Source organism: Camellia sinensis, chromosome 4 (assembly GCF_055761805.1).
Source record: "Camellia sinensis isolate YWXY chromosome 4, ASM5576180v1, whole genome shotgun sequence".
Lineage (NCBI taxonomy): Eukaryota > Viridiplantae > Streptophyta > Magnoliopsida > Ericales > Theaceae > Camellia > Camellia sinensis.
Genome location: NC_138964.1, coordinates 161,506,069 through 161,526,942, shown reverse-complemented (window position 1 = coordinate 161,526,942; position 20,874 = coordinate 161,506,069). Strand labels below are relative to the sequence as shown.

At 39.4% G+C, this 20,874-nt stretch overlaps 1 protein-coding gene across 1 annotated transcript; it reads left to right on the top strand.

Annotated features, from left to right (window-relative positions):
* The first annotated feature begins 3,065 nt into the window (after nt 1-3,065).
* On the top strand, nt 3,066-5,269 carry LOC114257733 (uncharacterized). The gene is made up of 4 exons (XM_028197522.2): nt 3,066-3,381; nt 3,485-3,655; nt 3,770-3,833; nt 4,526-5,269. The coding sequence occupies exons 1-4, from the start codon at nt 3,206-3,208 to the stop codon at nt 4,805-4,807; spliced, it is 693 nt and encodes a 230-aa protein (XP_028053323.2). The 5' UTR covers nt 3,066-3,205; the 3' UTR covers nt 4,808-5,269.
* Nucleotides 5,270-20,874: the final 15,605 nt, after the last annotated feature.

Here is a 20,874-nt window from a genome sequence, read left to right as displayed (position 1 = left end):
ATAATTTCATCAAAATATTCATTATCACATTTGGTTTACTAAAATAATAATAATAAAAATATATTATAAATTAAATTATTATTTACTATTACAACAATACTAGGGGCCATAATTTTTGTGACCACAATGGCTCAAAATTGTCAAAACGACGTCGTTTTGGCATGTTTTGCACTCAAAACGACGTCGTTTTGACAGTTTTGAGCCATTGTGGCCCTAAAAATTGTGCCCCTCAAACATTTTCCTTACTATTATAAGAAAATGATCATTTTAAATAATATCAATTTCATTCCACTCAATTCCAATCAATTAAACAAAATATTAACATCGTCCTATCAACACGTAGATTGTACGTAGATTGTTGATTTTTCATAAAACTTAGATGGTTGCCATTGTATCAATCTAATTTTATTTTTCTCTTTATATTAATACTATACATTAGGACTTAAAAAATCAATGAATCAAATCATAAAAATAAAATATCATAAATAGTAAACAAAACGACAACTTATATTCAATAATAGGCCAGATGTATAACAAATGTGGTGTACGGAGGGATTGCTAGATTTCATTTTCATTGGCATGAAAACATTAGAAGTTAGAGAAACAAAAAGTTACGACATATCGCATTTAATCGTAGAATTAGGTAGAATACTCTCAAACGTGTAATTTTGATCTTAATAGTTTAATTTAATTCTCATGAAGTTTTATAAAAAATAAAATCATATTAAAATCATCGTTAAAAGTATTTTATTATGATATTTTTTGTATATGCCACTAAAAATTAATAATTAATGATTTTTTTATTATGACTTTTATAAATTATTGTTAAAATTTACAATTAGTGATATTTTTCTGTGACGAATTTTTCAAACTGCTGTGGAAAGTTGAAAATTAGTGATTTTTTTGTGATAATTTTTTTAAATTGCCGCTAAAACTTATAATTAGTGACATTTTTTATAACAAAAATTGTAATCTGTCGCTAAAAATTAACTATTAATGACATGTTTTTATAGTATTTAATAAAAAATGTCATTTATTCTTTCAAGATTTATTAAACAACAAATCTATTTATTATGACGGACGTAGAAGTTCATTTTTTTAAAAAAAGATTGCCTATGACCTATTTTGAAAAGTAGGCTACAAGTTAATGTTTTTTTAAAAAACGTACTAAAAAAGGGGAGCACTTTTCATAAATTTATTTTCACCTATTTATGTGTCGTTTTGGGAAGTTTTGTAAAAATCCACGTATTTTATCCAAGGGGAAAAAAGTTGGCGGCCAAAAACGCAACAAAAATTCATTTGGGGAGAGAGAAAAACGTAAGTGTTGAAATTACAAATTGGGGCCTATGACAAAAAGTAAAAAATAAATTTCTTATGTTGAGTAAGGGTATTTTGGTCATTTTAATTTGAGTTAACACTATAAACAAATATTAAACCAAAAATTCAAAAGTCAGTTTTTTACCAAATTCCCAAATCACTTTCCAAAAAAGTTAAAAAACTTGGTAAAAAGCCAAAAGTCAGCTTTGTACCAACTTCCCAAGACACCCCTATGTTTCATTTAGTCTACATTATTTTTTTATATTCTAATAAGTCATATGGATGATATAGTTACCAAAATATTCCTAACAATACTCACATTTATAGTGCAAATGTTTCGTGATGTGAATGTTCACATCGTTAATGTGAATGTTCACACCATCAATGTGAATGTTAAAATGTCAATATGAATATTCATATTGTCAGTGTGAATGTTCACACTATCAATGTGAACATGCACACGTCAATATGAATATTCACATTGTAAAATACGAATATTCACGTCATCAAATTACTAATCGTTCAACAAATATTTGTAAGGGTAGATATGTCCATAAAAGACTTTAAATATGAGAATTAAAAGTTATTAGATTAAATGTTCAAATAATAGAACCCCTTAAAGGAAAAATTATTTGTAAGTCCTATTAGGGAGACTTATACTATATATGGTCCTATTAAAAAACTTATATTCCCATAAGTCCTGTGGAAAGTTTGTTGACACATTTACCATCAATATTAGTTGTTAATATCATAAATAATAGTAAAACCATATATACGAAATTGAATGTTACCATACATTATATCTATATAAACGTAACGTAACGTGACACCTATGATCTATAGTAACATGCAATTTTCTATATAGGAAATTGCATGTTACCATAGATCATATCTACATAAACGTAATGTAACGTGACACTTACATAAGCGTAACGTGACACCTATGATCTATGGCAACATTTAATTTCCTATATAGGAAATTGAATAGAAAATTGAATGTTACCATAGATCATATCTACATAAACGTAACGTAACGTGACACCTACATAAACATAACGTGACACCTATGATCTATGGCAACATTCAATTTCCTATATAGGAAATTGAATATTACCTAGATCATATTTATATGAAACATAATGTGACACCAACATAAATTAGCAACATTTTCACATTCAATTTAAAAAAATAAAAACTCATTAAGTTTAGGAAACGTAATGTGTCACGTTACGTTACGTTTATATAGATGTCACGTTACGTTACGTTTATGTAAGTGTCACGTCACGTTACGTTTATGTAGGATCTTGTGGAATATATTCTTATTTAAATAGGACTTGAGACTTTATAAGAAATTACGCAGGGCTTAGCCTACCATAAGTATTTAAAAAATGACTTATAAATAAGTCTTCCCTTATTAAAATATAAGAATATCTTATAAATTAATCGAGATACAAACACTTTAAAAAGAATTTTTTAATAAATTTTTCAAAAAAAAAAAAGACATATTATATGATCCAGAAAAATAAAAAATTAATAAGTTGCCGTGGGATTCGTTTGAGATATGAGTTAACTTTTGATTTTTTTGATTTTTTAATTTTTTAGTATGGGATTAAAAAATTTCATTTTAAATATATTTTTTTGACTTTTATAAAATAAAAAAATTATAATTTAAATATAATATTTTATTTTATTAAATTTTTAACTTATTTTTTATTTTTATAACTATTTTAATTCAATAATCTCATACCAAACGAGTACTTTTAATCGCCTTCCTAAAATAGGCCTATGTGAGATGAGAAATGCATCCCACACCACATCCACTGCATCGAACGGTGATAAAGAAGTGATCTCACGGACATAGCTGTTCTTGTCCGTGATTGGCGTTTCTATGTCTTTCTGTGAATCTAAATATCTCTCTCTCTATACATACATATACGTGAGGATATATATATATAGTATCATATATGTAGCCCAGCTCAACTTCCTATCTCTCTCTCATCTTCGGTCCTCGGTCTTCCCTCTCCTCCAAATCCCTAGAGCCACCCCCTCCAGAGCTTGCCCCAGGTCCTCTCTCTCTCTCTCTCTCTCTCTCTCTATATATATATATACGTGTATATGTATATGTATGTGAAGATTGGATCCGAAAAGGTTGTGGTTGTGGATACAGGCGTTTGAAGTTGCAGATCTCGAACATCAACGCCATGGCAACTTCTAGAGAGATGAGGGGGGCTTCGATCTATGTCTCTGGCTCCGTCGTTTGCCCTAAACCTAGGCGAATCGGACTCTTGAATCCTTCCTTAAACGACCAAATCAGACCCTCTTCTAGATGGCACACCAAGTATGTAGTATATAATTTGTTCTTCAATTATTAATTTTATCTTTATGATTTTTTTTTTTTATTTTTGGTCCAAAAGATCTAATCTTTCTTTGTTGATTTCATTGTTTTTATCAGTTACCAAACAGAAATTTCCGACTCTAGAGCAGGAACTGAACTACTTGACATGATTCTCACCAAGGTAATCCCTTTTCCTTCTCTTTCTGCTCTGTTTTGCTACCCAGAAAAGGTGCAAAATAAAAAGATTTGATCCCAGAAAAGGTGCAAAATAAAAAGATTTGATTTTTGGTATTATGGGTTTTTAATTCTTGAAACTCTAGAAAATGAAAACCTCTTCTGGGTTTAGTTTTACCTATAATATTAGGGGAGAAAACCCACTATTTTGATAGCAATTTGTTTTTTTTTTCTTTTCAAGTCACTGCCTCACTTCTTAATGGTTTGTTTGGTTGCTTAGAAAATGATACAAAAATAAAGGAATCTAATTCTGAAGAATCTGAACTGCTAACCCCAAATATTAACAAAACTTTAGCTTTATGAAACATTCATATATCTGGATGTATGCTTAAACTCCAAAGCACCCCAAAATCTAAGGGTCAAATTTTTTATTTTTGTTTTTTTTTTCTTTGGCTTTCCTACTTCTGTCTTATATGGATTATATTCAACAAAGTTCCTCAAGGACTCAAAATTTTGTATTTCTGTGTTTATTCTTTTGTGGGTATTTTCAGTTTCTTTAGTTTCTGCTAGCAGTGGAAGTTTATTCAGTTATGCAGATCATTTGGCTTTTTTTTTTTTTTGACAAATTGTTTGTGCTCTTTGATTAGCTTTCTCTGATTACTAATCCAAATCAAAATTCAATTTATATCTTTACAACAGGGAAGTTATGGTGCAGAAAAATCCAATATCCAAGTGCCCTCGTCACCGCCATATTTCAGTGGGTCTCCACCGAGCAGGGCTTCGAATCCTCTGATCCAAGATTCACAATTCGGCAATGACAAGTTCATTCCATTATTGCAGCCACCCATTTCTCCATCGTCCTCTGCACGCAAAAGCGGATCATGTGCCCGAATGAAATTTGGGCACACTCCAGCTGCAGTGAGGATTGAGGGGTTCGATTGCTTAAGCAGAGATCGCCGAAGTGTCTCTGCTGTTGCATAAAACAAAACCCCCATCCTAATAAGCCCGCAAGAAGCAGAGGAAGATCACAAGAGGTGATATGAATATTTTCGGGAGAGCGGACTCATTATAACATAGTTTTTGTGTATATACAGGGTTGAAGTTGAACTTGAATGGTTCATCATTTTGTTGAGTTTGTGTTTGAATCAAATTATGTATATGTATATCTAATCAGGTGTTGAGAGAAGTTGATCCAATAAATCAGAGAGAGGGGGGTAAAGTGAAATTCCTTTCTCTCTTTCTTGGGTTAGTTTTTGTTGAGACTTGTCACTCTTGTCCTTCACTGTAATTGTAATTCGAAGGTGATGAGTTGGTAAGTCTCTTTTTTTTTTCTTTTTTGAAAATTTCCCTGTAATTGTTGTTGCGTAGAAGCAAGCAAGTAATAAGAAAGAATTTTGTATAGAATCACGTGGAAATGAATTTGGCAAAGTTGCTTTATTTGAATTTGTATATATATTGTGATGATGTGTGTTTGATTGTGAGAGATTTTGAATATGTCAAAGGCAAAGTGCGTGGTGTGGTGGTGTGTTTGGTTTTTGTGTGATGAAAAACATAGGAAGGTACGTGGTGTGTTTCGGTGCTATTAATTTATGTGTGTGGTTTTGTCAAATAGAGAAGATGGAGGCATGAATGGTAGGGTGGGGTACGATGATGTCTGTTTTGAAAGGTCATGGAAGGAGACTTTAGACTACTTGCGACGCTAGGCTGGCTGGCTTTCTTGGTGGATGCCACTTTCATAGTACACAAGTTATTATTATATATATACATAGAGAGAGAGAGAGAGAGAGAGAGAGAGAGGATATGTATGCCAACCGTTTAAGCCAGCCAATCATGGAGTTGTAGTCCAGCGGTTATCATTTACTCCCTCCGTCCCATAATATTAGTCCCTTATTTCATTTTTCATTGTCCCAAAATATTAGTTCCTCTTTAAAAATCAAGTACAAAAATAATATAAATTTCTCATTTTGCCCTTCTTTTAAATTCATAAATAATATAAAAAGTACAATTATGGCATTGATATTCCCAAAAAAGTGTACTATCAAGGGTAATTTTGGAAAATCAAATTTTTAAAAGTACAATAATTGTACTACCAAAAAAAGTTAGATTCTCCAAAAGGGACCATTATTTTGGGACGGAGGGAGTAGCTTTTTTTAACATGGGAAGTGATTGAGATCCCTTTCAATCATCACGTCACCATCCCACACACATGTGGCGGGTGGTGATTGGAGGAGAAGAAAAAAAAAAAAAAAAAAAATTGATCAATCAGAGAGAGGGGGTTAAAGGGGTGCCTCCTTGAGGGGGTCCAACTCATTTTCTTTTTAACAATTAAAAAGAGAGTGAGGTCTCGTTTGGGAACAGGCTAATTTAGTAATTTTTTGGCTATTTGGCTAAAAAGATAGGTAAAAAAAATTTGTATGTTTGGGATGACTTTTTAGCTAATTACAAAAAGATGTGTAAAAAATAGAAAGAAAAGAGAATCTTTGACTTTTCGGTATGAATTGTTAATTTTTTGACTAATTTAATAATTTTTTAGCTAATTAACTAAAATAATCTTTTGTCAAACGGGGCCTGAATATCCATAGCCGAATTAATCGCATAGGCAGCGTCTGAGCAGTCGATTCAATCAAGACCTTGCGAAAACCCATTGCCCATCCCAATTGCAATCCTAACCAAATGGCCCATAATTCGGCAACAAGAATGGGCAGGGATGGGCGTGTGTAGGGGTCCGGTCACAGAATTTTTAATTCGTGTCGGTTAAATTGATAGATTGAAAAAAATTAATTTTACATTTATTTGCCAATTCGATATATATAGATTAAATTGATTGATGGATGGATGCGAATCGGTTTGGCGGTTTAAAATTTTATAAATTTTTAACATAATTTAACTTATGCACTTTTTAAAAAAAAATTTTTTTGCAGTCAATGATTTAACAGAGTATTACAATCACTGCATGTCTCATCTAAAAAAAGAAAGTTTAAAACTTCATCCACATAAAGTATTATAATATGTGATTCTTAAAATATAAAAACAATTCAAACCACCAAAACCATGAACAGAACAGTAGTAGAGATTGTATGCCTCTGTATTGTTACATCCATATCTGTTTTTGAAAACAAAAACCAACCAGCATATATAATCTTTTTTATTTATTATTTTTGGAGTTAGATTTAAAAAATAAAATACGTAGATAAATAATGTGGGGATGTATTTTCTGAATACCAACACGTGGCAAGGTGACGCCGACGTGTCAGCCGAAGTGCCGCGTGTCCTGGTTGCGACGCCGAGGTTATCTTGGCAAGGCCGAGGTTATCTCCGAAGATATCGGAATCCGAGATAAACGGATAATGGATAGGGGCAAGAGTCCTAGAGTAAAGAGAAAACTTTGCTAAGATAAGGATAAAGCTCTTAGGGAGTTTATATTTATCTCTTGAGAAATCCAAAATAAGCACTGAATGGGAGTCCATAGAAGTCAGGCTTCTAATGGAACTAGGATTGAGTAAACTATAAAAGAGAGGCACCCCCGTGGGTCTAAGGTACGCAGTTTTATGCTTTGAGTAGTGAGTTTAGCACTTGATTATCTTTGAGAGATATACTGACTTGATCGTCGGAGTGCCCCCGGGTGGAAGAGCCACCGCTGGAGCTTTTTTTTTTCTGTTACAAGTTTGCTGAAGCCATCTATTCTGCCGGTGCTCTCCAGCTGATTACTAGGCGGGCAGTGTGGTCGGAAAATCACCCACACAATTTGGCGCCGTCTGTGGGAACTTAGAAGAATAGATGACCAGTAACGGACAGAAGGAAAACATTAGGGGCGACACTCCTGCTGGGAGTGGCAGACCAATTGACCTTGACGTCGAAGGAGACAACCACAATGCAGAAACTCATGACCAAGGCCACGGTAAAAAAGACGTCGGCCAGGAGGGCGATACTTCGAAGAGAACAGACCAAAGCAAGTATTATAACGAAGATAACCTTCAGGTATGGAGGGAAAGGTGCCTACGGAGGGATGAGGAAGTAAAAGACTTGGCAAACAAGTTGGCAGACCTACAGTCGATCGTCAACTTCATGATGCAAAATAATATCATGCAACCAACATACCCGCTGCAGGATACGCCGATACCCGCAACTAATACACAGAAGAGGGGAAAAAGAGCAATCCCCGAAGTCCCTCAGCACACCAGGAGTGGAAGGCACTCTCACCGACCTTCTAGGGAAGTCGGACGAGAAGAGCCAAGACGAGAAGAGTCCCGAAGGACATATCAGACGAAGGACCAAGAGCCTAAAGAATATCGGCATGTTCAAGGGCAAGCGCTCTGCTTTGACACAACACATGGAGAAAGGTCAAAACGAGCCCACCACGAGGCTGAAAGTAGTGTGCCAAAAAGATTGAAGTCCAAAGATAGCCGAGCTCCAGGGAGGAGTAAAGAAGACTTGAGAGATTACCTGAAGAGGAAACAACAGAATGCTGAAGCCGAGGTAACTTCCCCAGTTAAGCTGAAGACACTATTCTCGGTGGAACTGGACAAATTTCAAGCACCAAAGCGATTCAGTATGCCGAGGTTCCAAATATATGATGGTAAGTCAGATCCCAACTTCCACGTCGGGTTATACCTGAATTCGATGGCATTATATAGTGGGAACGAGCCGTTGCTCTGCAAAGTGTTCCCCTCATCCTTTGGAGAAATTGCATCAGATTGGTTCCATAAACTACCGAAGGGAAGTGTAAAAACTTGGGAAGGCCTGGCCAAGATGTTTGTGGCCAGGTTTGTGACGAACAAACTACAGCCATTGAGGGTGGACGCATTGATGGCTCTGAAGATCAGCAAAGACGAAGGCCTTAGGGCCTATGCGAAAAGGTACTATGAGGTGTTCAATCGAATACCAGAATGTAATCAAGAAGTAGCGGTCGTGTCATTCAAGAACGGCCTGAAAGACAATTGTCCACTACGGAAGTCTTTGGCAAAAACTTTGCCAAAAAGCATGGAAGAGCTTATGGCGAGAATTGAGAAATATGCCAGAGCCGAGGAGGACACATCGGGGAATAAGGAGGTAAAGCAGGAAAAAGGGAACGACGAGCCGAAGCGAAGCCGAGGTGACAACGGATTTAACAAATGAGAGATAGAATTGAGGGGTAAACAGGCAGTGGCGACTGTGTTCCGAATCCTAGTACACAAAGTCCTGGATCAAATCCGAAATCAACCTTATTTCAGAGCACCAGCAAAGACCCCAGGGGAATACATGGGAAGGAACGTTGGTAGACTTTGTGCTTACCACAATGAAGAAGGGCACCCAACTCAGGGCTGCAGAGCCCTAAAAGCATACTTAGAGGACTTAGTAAGGCAAGGCCATCTAAGGGACCTCGTCGACAAAGCTAGGACAAGAGAAGAGCAGGCAAGATTGCCTCAAGCACCAGCGGCCCCGCCTTCCCCAGCACAGCAACCACAGGGAGGGGGAATAGGGTGGTTAATGTAATTCACTCAAAAGTGAACGAAAGCAACATTCGGGGAGAAACCCAAAGAGTAAAACACCTGCAGCACGTGAACCAGGTCAGACATAAAAGACCTTGGCCTGAAGAGTGCCGAAGACCAATGATAGCCTTCACTGAAGCTGACCTAGAGATGGTCCAGCATCCGCATAATGATGCCTTGGTAGTATCCCTCCAGGTTGGGGAGTGCCAAGTGAAACGCATCCTAATAAATCAAGGCAGCTCTTGTGACATTATGTACGTTAGATGTTACAAGGAGCTAGGCCTTCACCCAGACGACATGGAGCAATCAAACGGCCCGATGGTCGGCTTCAATGGAACGCTGACGTGGCCACTGGGCGCAATAAGCTTGGAAGTGCAAGCTGGCACTAAGAAGATCAGGACATAATTCATGGTGATTGACACACCTTCACCATATAACATCATCTTGGGAAGACCATGGTTGCATGTAATGGGGGCAGTTCCCTCAACATTGCATCAACTACTGTGATTCCCAACAGAGCATGGGATTGAAGAAGTCAGAGAAGATCAACTGTAGGCAAAAAGTTGCTCCATGGCAGCAATGAAGTCTACTTGCAGCGTTCGAGAGCCAAAAGAGGCTGAAATTGAAGATGAGGACGTGGAAGTACTAGAAGACGTCGGCAAATAACCAGCCGAGAAGAGCGAAGAGGCGCTAAAGAAAATCCTCGTCCAGGATGGAGACGAAGAATGCTTCTTTCTTCTCGGCTCGGGCTTAGCCGAAGAAGAGGAAAAAGAGTTTGAGACTTTTTTAAGAGCCAACATTGAGGTGTTCGCCTGGACACCTTACGAAATGCCTGGCAATGACCCCGAGGTCACTTGCCATAGACTGAATGTCGACAGGTCGGCAAAACCTGTGATTCAACGAGCCAAAAAACCGACGTTGATGCACGTTGAAGCAGTAGAAGAAGAAGTGGATAGACTTCTGGAGGCCAGGGCCATCCGAGAAATTCATTACCCGACATGGCTATCCAACACAGTAGTGGTAAAGAAGAAGAATGGTAAATGGCGGGTCTACGTAGATTTTACAAGCCTGAACAAAGCTTATCCCAAAGACTGCTTTCCTCTACCCAAGATTGACCAGTTGGTAGACGCCACATCTGGACATGGAAGGACGAGCTTCCTGGACGCTTACAGAGGATACCCCCAGACGAAGAGAAGACAGCGTTTATCACCCCAAAAGGCCTGTACTATTACAGAGTGATGCCTTTTGGGCTGAAAAACGCAAGAGCAACCTACCAAAGGCTGGTAACCAAAATGTTCAAACACCTGATTGGCCAAATAGTAGAAGTCTACATCGATGACATGGTCGTGAAGACCAAGGAGCCTAAGAGTCATCTTGCCGACCTAAAAGAGGTATTCAAGATCCTCAAAACATATCGGCTCCGACTCAACGCATCAAAGTACGCGTTTGGAGTTGGATCTGGTAAATTTCTGGGGTACCTGGTAACAAGGAAGGGCATAGAGGCCAGCCCAGATCAAATCAAGGCCATCCTAGACCTACAGAGCCCAACATCGGCAAAACAGGTACAAATGATTACTGGAAGGGCCGCAGCCCTAAACAGGTTCATAAGCCGAAGCTTAGACAAATGTAAACCCTTCTTCAACCTGGTGAAAAAGACCACGGACTTCCTATGGACTAAGGAATGTGAAGCCGCTTTGGCCAACCTAAAGAAATATCTGACCACGGCTCCGGTCCTCTCGACACCTAAACCTGGGGAAGAGCTGTTTTAATACTTAGCTGTGTCAGAACACGCAGTAAGTGCAGTGCTAATCCGAGAAGAACAAGGAGAACAAAAGGCTGTTTATTATGTAAGTAAAACCTTGGCCGACGCAGAAACAAGGTATCTACCACTAGAGAAATTGATGCTGGCCTTAGTAATGGCCTCAAAAAAATTGAACCATTACTTTCAGGCACACAAGATCGTGGTACTCACAGAGCACCCACTGAAGTCCCTGTTGCAACAAGGAGACTTAACAGGAAGAATCGCAAGATGGACAGTTGCCTTGAGCCAGTATGACATGGAGTTCAGGCCCAGAGCAGTAATAAAGGGCCAAGTTTTGGCCGACTTCGTGGCAGAATTCACGCCTGAAACCATCGAACATCGGGCTCCGTTGAGCCAGGATGAGCATTGTCCCAGCAAGCAAGGAGAATCCCAGCCTAAGGCAAAAGAGCAAAGGAAGGAAAAACTCAGACCCTACAGCATCTACATCGGCGACTCATTCAGACTGTTTGTCGATGGAAGTTCGAATCGACAAGGGGCGGGGGCAAGAGTACTGCTGATATCTCCAGATGGAGAAATAATAGAACAGTCCATCTGTTTGGGGTTCAAGGCCTCAAACAATGAAGCGGAATACGAAGCATTAATTACAGGGCTAAAACTGGCAGCAGCAGCAGCAGCAGAAGCAGATGAGGTAATCGTTTTTTGTGATTCACAGCTTATTGTTAACCAATCAACAGGAGAATTTGCAGCCAGAGACGAAAGGATGTCGGCATATGCAAAAGAAGTCATCAGATTAGCAGCCCTATTTCAGAACTGCCGACTACTCCAAGTTAGCCGAGATGACAACACCCACGCCGACACGTTGGCTAACCTGGCAAGTTCAATGCAGACTGGAAAAACAAGGACAATTATGATCGACTATATGTCGGGCCCGAGCATAGAACCACAGAACACAGAGCAGGAAACAATGTGTGTGGACATGGGGCCAAGCTGGATGGATGTAATTGTTGCATTCTTGAAAGAAGGAAAGCTGCCAGAAGATCGTAAAGAGGCACACAAAGTCAGATTGAAATCGGCAAGATTCAGTCTGACAGCAGATGGACACCTCTACAGAAGGTCCTTCACTGGACCCCTTTTAAGGTGCGTACACCCTTTGCAGGTTGAAGATTTCCTATATGAAATTCATGAAGGAATTTGTGGAAGCCATGCTGGGGGCAGATCATTAGCCCACAGGGCCATTACCCAGGGGTATTGGTAGCCCTACACGCAAAAGGATGCTGAAGCCTACGTGAAGAAGTGTGAACAATGCCAAAGGTTTGCACCTTTGATACATTAGCCAGCTGCTGACCTAAACCTAGTATCCAGTCCTTGGTCGTTTGCCCAATGGGGCATGGATCTTATTGGGCAACTTCCCCAGGCAACTGGGCAGAGAAAATACTTACTGGTAGCAACAGATTACTTTACGAAGTGGATAGAGACAGAACCTCTTGCCAAAATCCGAGATGTGGACGTCAAGAACTTTATATGGAGAAACATCATCACCAGATTTGGCATTCTAAGAGCAATAGTTGCCGACAACGGAACACAGTTTGACAGCAAACTCATCAAGAACTTTTGTGCGAAATTCAAGATCAAGAATTACTTTTCAACACCAAGTTTTTCCCAAAGTAATGGGCAAGCAGAAGCATCCAACAAAGTAATTTTGGATGGAATAAAGAAGAGGCTGCAAGTAGCAAAAGGAAAGTGGGTAGACGAATTGCCCAACGTGTTTTGGACATATCGGACTACGCCGAGAAGATCAACAGGGAAAACTCCCTTTGCCATGGCTTATGGCACGGAAGCAGTCATTCCACTGGAAGTCGGCATCCCAGGGATCCAAACCCAGGGAGTTGAGAACGGGACAAATGACATACTCTTAGCCCGAGATCTGGATCTTTTGGAAGAACGAAGAGAGAAAGCTGCACTTCAGCTCGCAGTATACCAGCAACAGCTTGCCAAAGCTTACAACAAGAAGGTCAATCCAAGAGATTTTCAATTCGGCGACCTAGTCTTGAGAAAAGTCATCGGCAACAAGAAGGATCCCAGAGAGGGCAAGCTTGGCCTAAACTGGGAAGGACCCTACAGAATTACTTCGGTATTAGGCAATGGAGCTTATCGGCTTGAAGAAAACGAGGGCAAAACACTGCCAAGACCTTGGAACACTTGTAATTTGAAATTCTTCTATCATTAGATGTGCATTATTTTTGGCCAATGTCATCAATAAAATCTTTTCCCTTTTCTTTAAACACATATGATTGATAAAGTTACATATTGGTGTTTTTGGAAACATGAATAATGAGAACCCAAGTAGAACTCAGGTTCACATTGGGGGCAGAGAGAAGACAGAGACACTTAATTCACTTGTTGAAATTTGTAACAATTTACAAGTTGAAGTTAAGCCGAGATGGTTCCTTATCTTCACTTGTTGAAATTTGTAACAATCTACAAGTTGAAGTTAAGCTGAGATGATTCCTTATCTTCACTTGTTGAAATTTGTAGCAATTTACAAGTTGAAGTTAAGCTAGATGGTTCCTTATCTTCACTTGTTGAAATTTGTAGCAATTTACAAGTTGAAGTTAAGCCGAGATGGTTCCTTATCTTCACTTGTTGACATTTGTAGCAATTTACAAGTTGAAGTTAAGCCGAGATGGTTCCTTATCTTCACTTGTTGAAATTTGTAGCAATTTATAAGTTGAAGTTAAGCTGAGATGGTTCCTTATCTTCACTTGTTGAAATTTGTAGCAATTTACAAGTTGAAGTTAAGCTAAGATTATCCCTTATCTTCACTTGTTGAAATTTGTAGCAATTTACAAAGTGAAGTTAAGCCAAGATTACTGTTTCTCTTCGCTTGTTTAAATTCGTAGCAATTTACGAAATGAAGCAAAGCCGAGGTTATGGCTAAACACTTGTAGCAATCTACAGGTTGGTTAAACCAAAGAAGATGCTTAACACTTGTTAAAATTTGTAGCAATTTACAAGATAAACGTTAAGCCGACATATGATCATCTGTTGAAATTTGCAGCAATTTACAGGTTGAGGAAAAAACTAAGTATGTTGTGTTTAAACACTTGTTGAAATTCGTAGCAATTTACAAATAGATTATTGTTTAACACTTGTTATGTTAATCCTTGTTGATCCCTGTTACAGTATATGTTAATCCTTGTTGAAATTTGTAGCAATTTACAAGTAGGCTAGACCGAGATCACCGTTTAAACACTTATTAAAACTTGAGAAAAAGTTTGCAAAGTTAACATTGAGTAGTATATGTTAAACACTTGTTAGAATTTATGAAAAGTTTGCAGGTCAGTATCTTGCCGAAGTAAAAGTTTTGTAGCTATTATACCCGAGGTATGTAACCCCAAGAAGATTGCACAAAGGAGGCAAAGTATGAAAGGAATACAAAAAAATTCTAAGTATAGAATCAAACAGAGGCAGTCAAAGAAAAGGCAAAAAAGAATGCAGTCATTCAAAGAAAGATAGTTATGTTAAAATATCCAACACAAACAGAAGGCACATCGGCCGTACAAAGAAGCTTCTACTGTCCAAGAAACAAAAAAGTACAAAAGACAAGAAAAGACAAACATCAAAGTTATGATTCTTCTACTTCAGGAGCAATTTGAGATTGGACCTCGGCCGGTTCTTGGAGAACTACCTCGGCTGATTCCTGAAGAGCTACTTCGGCAATCTTTTCTGCCTCGATTTCGGCGTCAATCTGCGCAAGGGTTTCATCAAGACTTTTTTCGGCTCGAGGAACGTCAGATGAAGCCTGTTCAGGAGTAGTTTCCTTGGCAACTACATCACCATCATCATCTTGAGTCAGGTCCAAGACCTGCTCATTCAGAGAAGGAGACTTAGGCCCAACAGCCTCCTTGGATTTCCTTACTAAAGCCTCATCCTCACTTTCCTCCTCATCTTCAGACTCAGATTCAGATTCTTCTTCAACTTGACATGGAGGTGGAGGAGTAGGAGGGAATGGGAGAGGAATAGCTTCGGCCTTGCGCAGAGGTGAATCTTCAGGAATATTGAGCTTTTTAGCCAGGGACATCCAACCAAGGGAGAAGCCTCTGTTGCATGCCTGCCTAACTTGTAATTTGTATTCCTCTGTAACATCGGCCATTCCTTGGGCATAGGCTTTTTCGTCGACCGCTTTGATTTCAGCGTCTTTAGTAGCCAAGGCCTCTTGAAGTTCCTTTTTGGCTTGGGCCTTTTTGTCCTCGGCTTCTCTCTTCTCGGCCTCGGCAACCTTCTTGATGGCCTCGGCTAATTCAGCCTTTTCTTCGGCTAAGGTTTGGGCTTTGGTGGCAGCCTCAGCCTGGTCTTCCAGTTTGTTCATTTTTGATTGAAGAGTTTTGTTCTCCTTTTTAAGGGCAGAGACCTCCCTCTTCATGTCGGCCAACTTTGCCCTATTTTCAAAAGCTTGCATAGAGAGAGAATAGGCATGTTGAATGGCCTGAAAGAGCACAGGGCAAAGATTATTACAAAATTTTACAAACTAAAAGAGAAGACAAGTTTCCATGAAAAGACACTTACTTGAACGGAACGTTGGAGCATAAAAGCATAGTTCTCGTACTCACTCATCTTGGCATTCCGCTCAAGATCACCTGGGAGAAGTAGGGCAGTACTAAGTGCTACGCCGACATTAATGTCGTCGGCACTATCACTGGCAAGAACAGGCTTATCTTCTAAAGTAATTTCAGGCGTCCAGGGGACTTTTGGTATTCTGGACCCCGAGGTCGTCGCAGACGATGACCTCGGCTTCTTTGATTGTGTGGACTCTGATGGCTGTGTCTCAGCAAACCTTTTTTTGGAAACGGAAGACGTCTTCTCACTCCATGCCAATTGTGAAACTGTCAGGGTATCCTCAGCCTCAACTCCAGTGGCTTTAGCCTTTGGCTGGGCTTTCTTGGTTCGTTTCGGCTTTGGTGGGGGCATGGTTTGCGTTGGCTGAGCATCGACGTCAACAGGGAGATCGGCAAGAAGATCTTGAGCAACGGGCTTTGGGCGACCCATCTCAGCAGTTTTGACAAGTCTTCGCCGACGTTTTCGTTCTTGTATTGGGACCAAGTATGGGGCAGAAGTAGATGGTTGATTGGTTGGGTCAGATGTTGACTCTTGATCTGTTCATGATGTAGAGTCGGTTTGAGTTGTGGCAATAGGAGGAGAAAGGCTTTTCTTCTTTCTTTTGGAGACGTCGGGCAAAATCGATTTGTATGTAAGAATAAAGTTGAGAAAAAGAGGTGCTTTTCTCTTGTGAACTGGTAAGTCCAGGAGTTTTTTCAGGTCCTTACTGGGAACGTAAGATTGGCGAAAGTTTTTCCCTGGCTTGCGAACGTCTGCAAGAAGAAACAGACGTTAGAAACAGATAAAATATTGAAGACTTGAACAGAAACAACTAAGTATTGACACTGGGCTCTTACCCTTGCCCTCTTTAACTGATCGGGGAAGAGGGTAGAGATGGGCGTCTTCGTCTGCGCCAAACTCCTAATTTCTCGAAGCAATAACATAATCATCTCCAGCCCCCTTGTTGGAGTCTGGAAGGTCGGCTACGATTTTGAATTCAGTACCTCGGCTTAAGATAATAGACGTAACCTTTTTCCTTCAGGTTAAGGGCGCACATGGTATAACAGTATTAGATGTCGGCAAGGGTGATCCTAACGTTTTCCTGCCTAGCTAAGGCGATAATACCAAAAATCACTCGATAAGAATTGATTGCCAGTTGCATAGGGTTCAACTTATAATAATGAAGAATCTCGCGAAAAAAGATGTTGAGTGGGAGCCGGAGTCCACACTCAGTAAAAGCTACAATGGGAAGGGGCATGGCATTTTCTGTAGGCATGATGGAGTCGCATCCCCAACTAGTCTCAGGTGGACATCGGCAGAGATGGAGAACTCTTGCCTAACGTACTCAAGTTTGGTCGGGGTATCTACTCTGTGCCTCCACATACCCATAACGTCGGCCTAAAATCAGAGGGCTAGGTTTCAGAAAAAAGATGCTCTTAAGGGGTTATCGGGACCTCGGCGAAACCCTAGGTATATGCTGGTAAGGATTGTTTCAGTTTTTTCCTAAGAATTGATAGGTTCTATAGACAAATCCCAAACCTAAATCTATGATGGCAAAGATTGAAAGCAAAAATTGAAGGTAGAGATCTGGAAAACAACACAGGAAACAAGAAACCAGAACGCAGTTTCAGAATGAAGAACAGAAGTGGGGTTCTCAAAAGCATAAAGAAAACAAGAACTACAGGGCCAAGAACAGTGGCAATAATGCAAGAAGTAGTGAATAATAAATATGATTCACGGAATTAACAGTTTTAACAGAACAGTAATGGTAGCAAGAAGATAGAAGAACATCAGTGAACTAAATACATAAAGAATAGTGGCTTACCAGAGAAATTGAAGCCGGAATGAAGTTCGCCGAAGACAGACGACGGTTACAGAAATGACAAAGTAGCAAAAGCCTTACCAGAGAGACGAATGAAGTTGCAGAGCCTAGAGCTTGAACAATGGCGGAATTGAGAGACAGGCTTAGAGAGAGAAAAAACAAGAGAACTCAGATGCAAAAGTCAAGAGACGAAAGAAAGGGGGAAAGATTTTGTCAAAAAATGAAAACGGCGGCAAAAGCAATCAATACGCCTAAAAAAGCGCATACGTCAGACGGCGCATGTGAATAAAAGATGACTTATGGGCGCGTCACAGGCACGAGCCAGTAAGAAAGAAACGTGTGATTGAAACGGTTGAGTTGAAGTGCATGACAGCTCATGCGCGTGAAAAGTTCCTTAAAAATCTTTGATATTTTAGGGAAGGCATGTCGGCCTGAAATGAATGATCTCGGCTGTCAAAACTTAAACCGATTTACTGGAAGAAAATACAGATATAGGTTCCATCACCTCAGAATACCGAGGTAATAGAACCTAGAGGGCAGTTGTGGGAATGTATTTTCTGAATACCAACACGTGGCAAGGTGACGCCGATGTGTCAGCCGAAATGCCGCGTGTCCTGGTTGCGACGCCGAGGTTATCTCAGCAAGGCCGAGGTTATCTCCGAAGATATCGGAATCCGAGATAAGCGGATAATGGATAAGGGGCAAGAGTCCTAAAGTAAAGAGAAAACTTTGCTAAGATAAGGATAAAGCTCTTAGGGAGTTTATCTTTATCCCTTGAGAAATCCAAAGTAAGCATTGAATGAGAGTCCATAGAAGTCAGGCTTCTAGTGGAACTAGGATTGAGTAAACTATAAAAGAGAGGCACCCCCATGGGTCTAAGGTACGTAGTTTTATGCTTTGAGTAGTGAGTTTAGCACTTGATTATCTTTGAAAGATATACTGACTTGATCGTCGGAGTGCCCCCGGGTGGCAGAGCCACCGCCGGAGCCTTTTTTTTTCTGTTACAGGTTTGCTGAAGCCATCTATTCTGTCGGTGCTCTCCAGCTGATTACTAGGCGGGCAGTGTGGTCGGAAAATCACCCACACAAATAATATATTTATTTTTTTCAATTCAAAAAATATATTTAAGTTGAAAACTCTTTTTCAACATAATATATTCAACAGAATATTTAAACTCTTTTTCAATTGAATACACAAATAGAATATATAAACAAATTGAAAACACAAAGTATTATAAATTACTAGGGTACTCGGCGGTTTGGCGGATCGGTTGCGGCTAAATGAACCTCAAATTCACCATCCATCCAAAACTAGTTGGATTGAAAAAAATCAATCCGTAACCATCTGCTCGTCATCACGCACCCGTCCAAAATGTGCCGGATCGGTTCGGTTTGGTCAGTTTGGACAAATAGGTATATCCACTACTCACCCCTAAGAATAGGTGCCATGCCCACATGGTGTCAAAAACCCGCAATCCAAGTTCCAAACATAAGTCCAAGGTTTAAGCCACCTCTTGTTATCACTTAGCTTTTTATATACGAGCAAGTTCGACTTTAATAGTAGATAAGAGAATTGAGTGGCATTAGTAGGCCTATTTTAGTAAATAGGTTAAAAATTAATTTTTAATTTTTTTTTAATTTATTTAAAAAAAACAAAAATAATAGAGGAACGGCGTGACTTAAAAAAATTAAAAAGTCAATAAATTAATTTTAAATTTTATTCCCAAAATAGGCCGTAAAAGACTTGTAATTGCTTATACCCGAACAACTAATCCTCTATTGTAATTGTCGTTTCACAGGGCCCTTTTATAGACATTGCATTTCCTTATTGTAACGGTCGCTGAACAACTCACTTTTCGGAATGAGATTTTTTGGTTTTTTTTTTACTAAAAGACAAATTGGTTACAAAATTAAAAAAATAAATAAATTTAAACAAAATATCACATCAAATTCCATAATCATTTCACTTTTTCTCTCATAAACATTACATCCAATCACAAAAAAATCCAACTATCTTCTCAAACACAAAAAAAAAAAAAAAAATTCTCCAATAATATCCTACAATTAAAAAAAATTACTTTCCAAACACCCACCTTGTATTCCTCTATTATAATTATCGCTTAGCAACTGGCTTTTATATGTACATTGTATTTGCGGGGACATAATTTTTGAATGGCAACATATGGTCGAGGTGGCACCGAAGTGTCAACCGAGGTGCCACGTGTCCTGGTCATGACGCCGAGGTAATCTCGGCTAGGCCGAGGTTATCTCCGAAGATATCGGAGTCCGGGATAAGTGGATAAGGGACAAGAGTCCTAGAACGAGAAAATGCTTCAGTTTGGATAAAGATAAGACTCTTAGAGAGTCTATCCCAATCCTACTAGGAGCCCAAGATTAACAGTAATCTAAAGTCCATTGAAGCTAGACTTCTATTGAGATTAGGTTTGTGATGATTATAAAAGAGAGGCACCCTCATGGGTCTAAGGTACACATTTTATATTCTAAATAGTGAGTTAAGCACTTTTGCTATCTTTGAGAGATAACTGACTTGATCGTCAGAGTGCCCCTAGGTGGACGAACCACCGCCGGAATCTCATCTTTGTGTTACAGGTCATTCAAGTGTCATTTATTCTGCTAATGCTCTCCGGTAGAATACTAATTTGGCAGTGTGGTCAGAAATCTACTCATATAATTTGGCGCCGTCTGTGAGAAAGCAAGGAGAATAGATGGCCAGTAACAGACAGAAAGAGAAAGTTGGGAACGACACTCCTACTGGGAGTGAAAAACCTATTGACCTTGACGTTGAAGAAGACAACTACAACAAAAAGACTCGTGATAAGAATCACGGAGAGAAGGATGTCAGCCAGGAGGGCGACGTACCAAAGAAATCAGACCGAGGCAAGTATTATAATGAAGACGACCTCCAGGTATGGAAAGATAGATACTTGCGGAGGGACGACGAGATGAAGGAACTGGCAAACAAATTGGTGGACCTACAATCGGTCGTCAATTTCATGATGCAAAACAATGTTATGCAACCACTGTTTCCGTTACAAGATAAGCCGATTCCAGCGGCCAAAAAAGATGTCCAGCCAGAGAGGCAGAGGACAATTCCTGTGACTCCTCAGCACGATGTAACCAAGAAACATTCTCACCGGCCTTCAAGGGAGGTCGGGCGAGGAGAATCAAGAATGGGAGATTCACGGAGGACGCATCGCACCAAGGAAGCTGACCCCAAAGAACATCTGCATGTTCAAGGTAAGGAACTGTGTTTCGACGCAACCAACGGAGAAAGGTCCAAAAGGACTCACAATGATACTGGGAGCAGCACACCAAAAAGGCTGAAATTCGTTGATAGCCGAGCTCCTAGAAGGACCATGGAAGATCTGAGGGGTTACTTC

Excerpts from the sequence above, each read along its gene's own strand:
- LOC114257733 (XM_028197522.2), top strand. The coding sequence starts at position 3,206 with ATGTCTTTCTGTGAATCTAAATATCTCTCTCTCTATACATACATATAC. Across the intron at positions 3,382-3,484 it reads CCCTCCAGAGCTTGCCCCAG|GCGTTTGAAGTTGCAGATCT; the intron begins GTCCTCTCTCTC and ends TTGTGGATACAG. Across the intron at positions 3,834-4,525 it reads TTGACATGATTCTCACCAAG|GGAAGTTATGGTGCAGAAAA; the intron begins GTAATCCCTTTT and ends TCTTTACAACAG.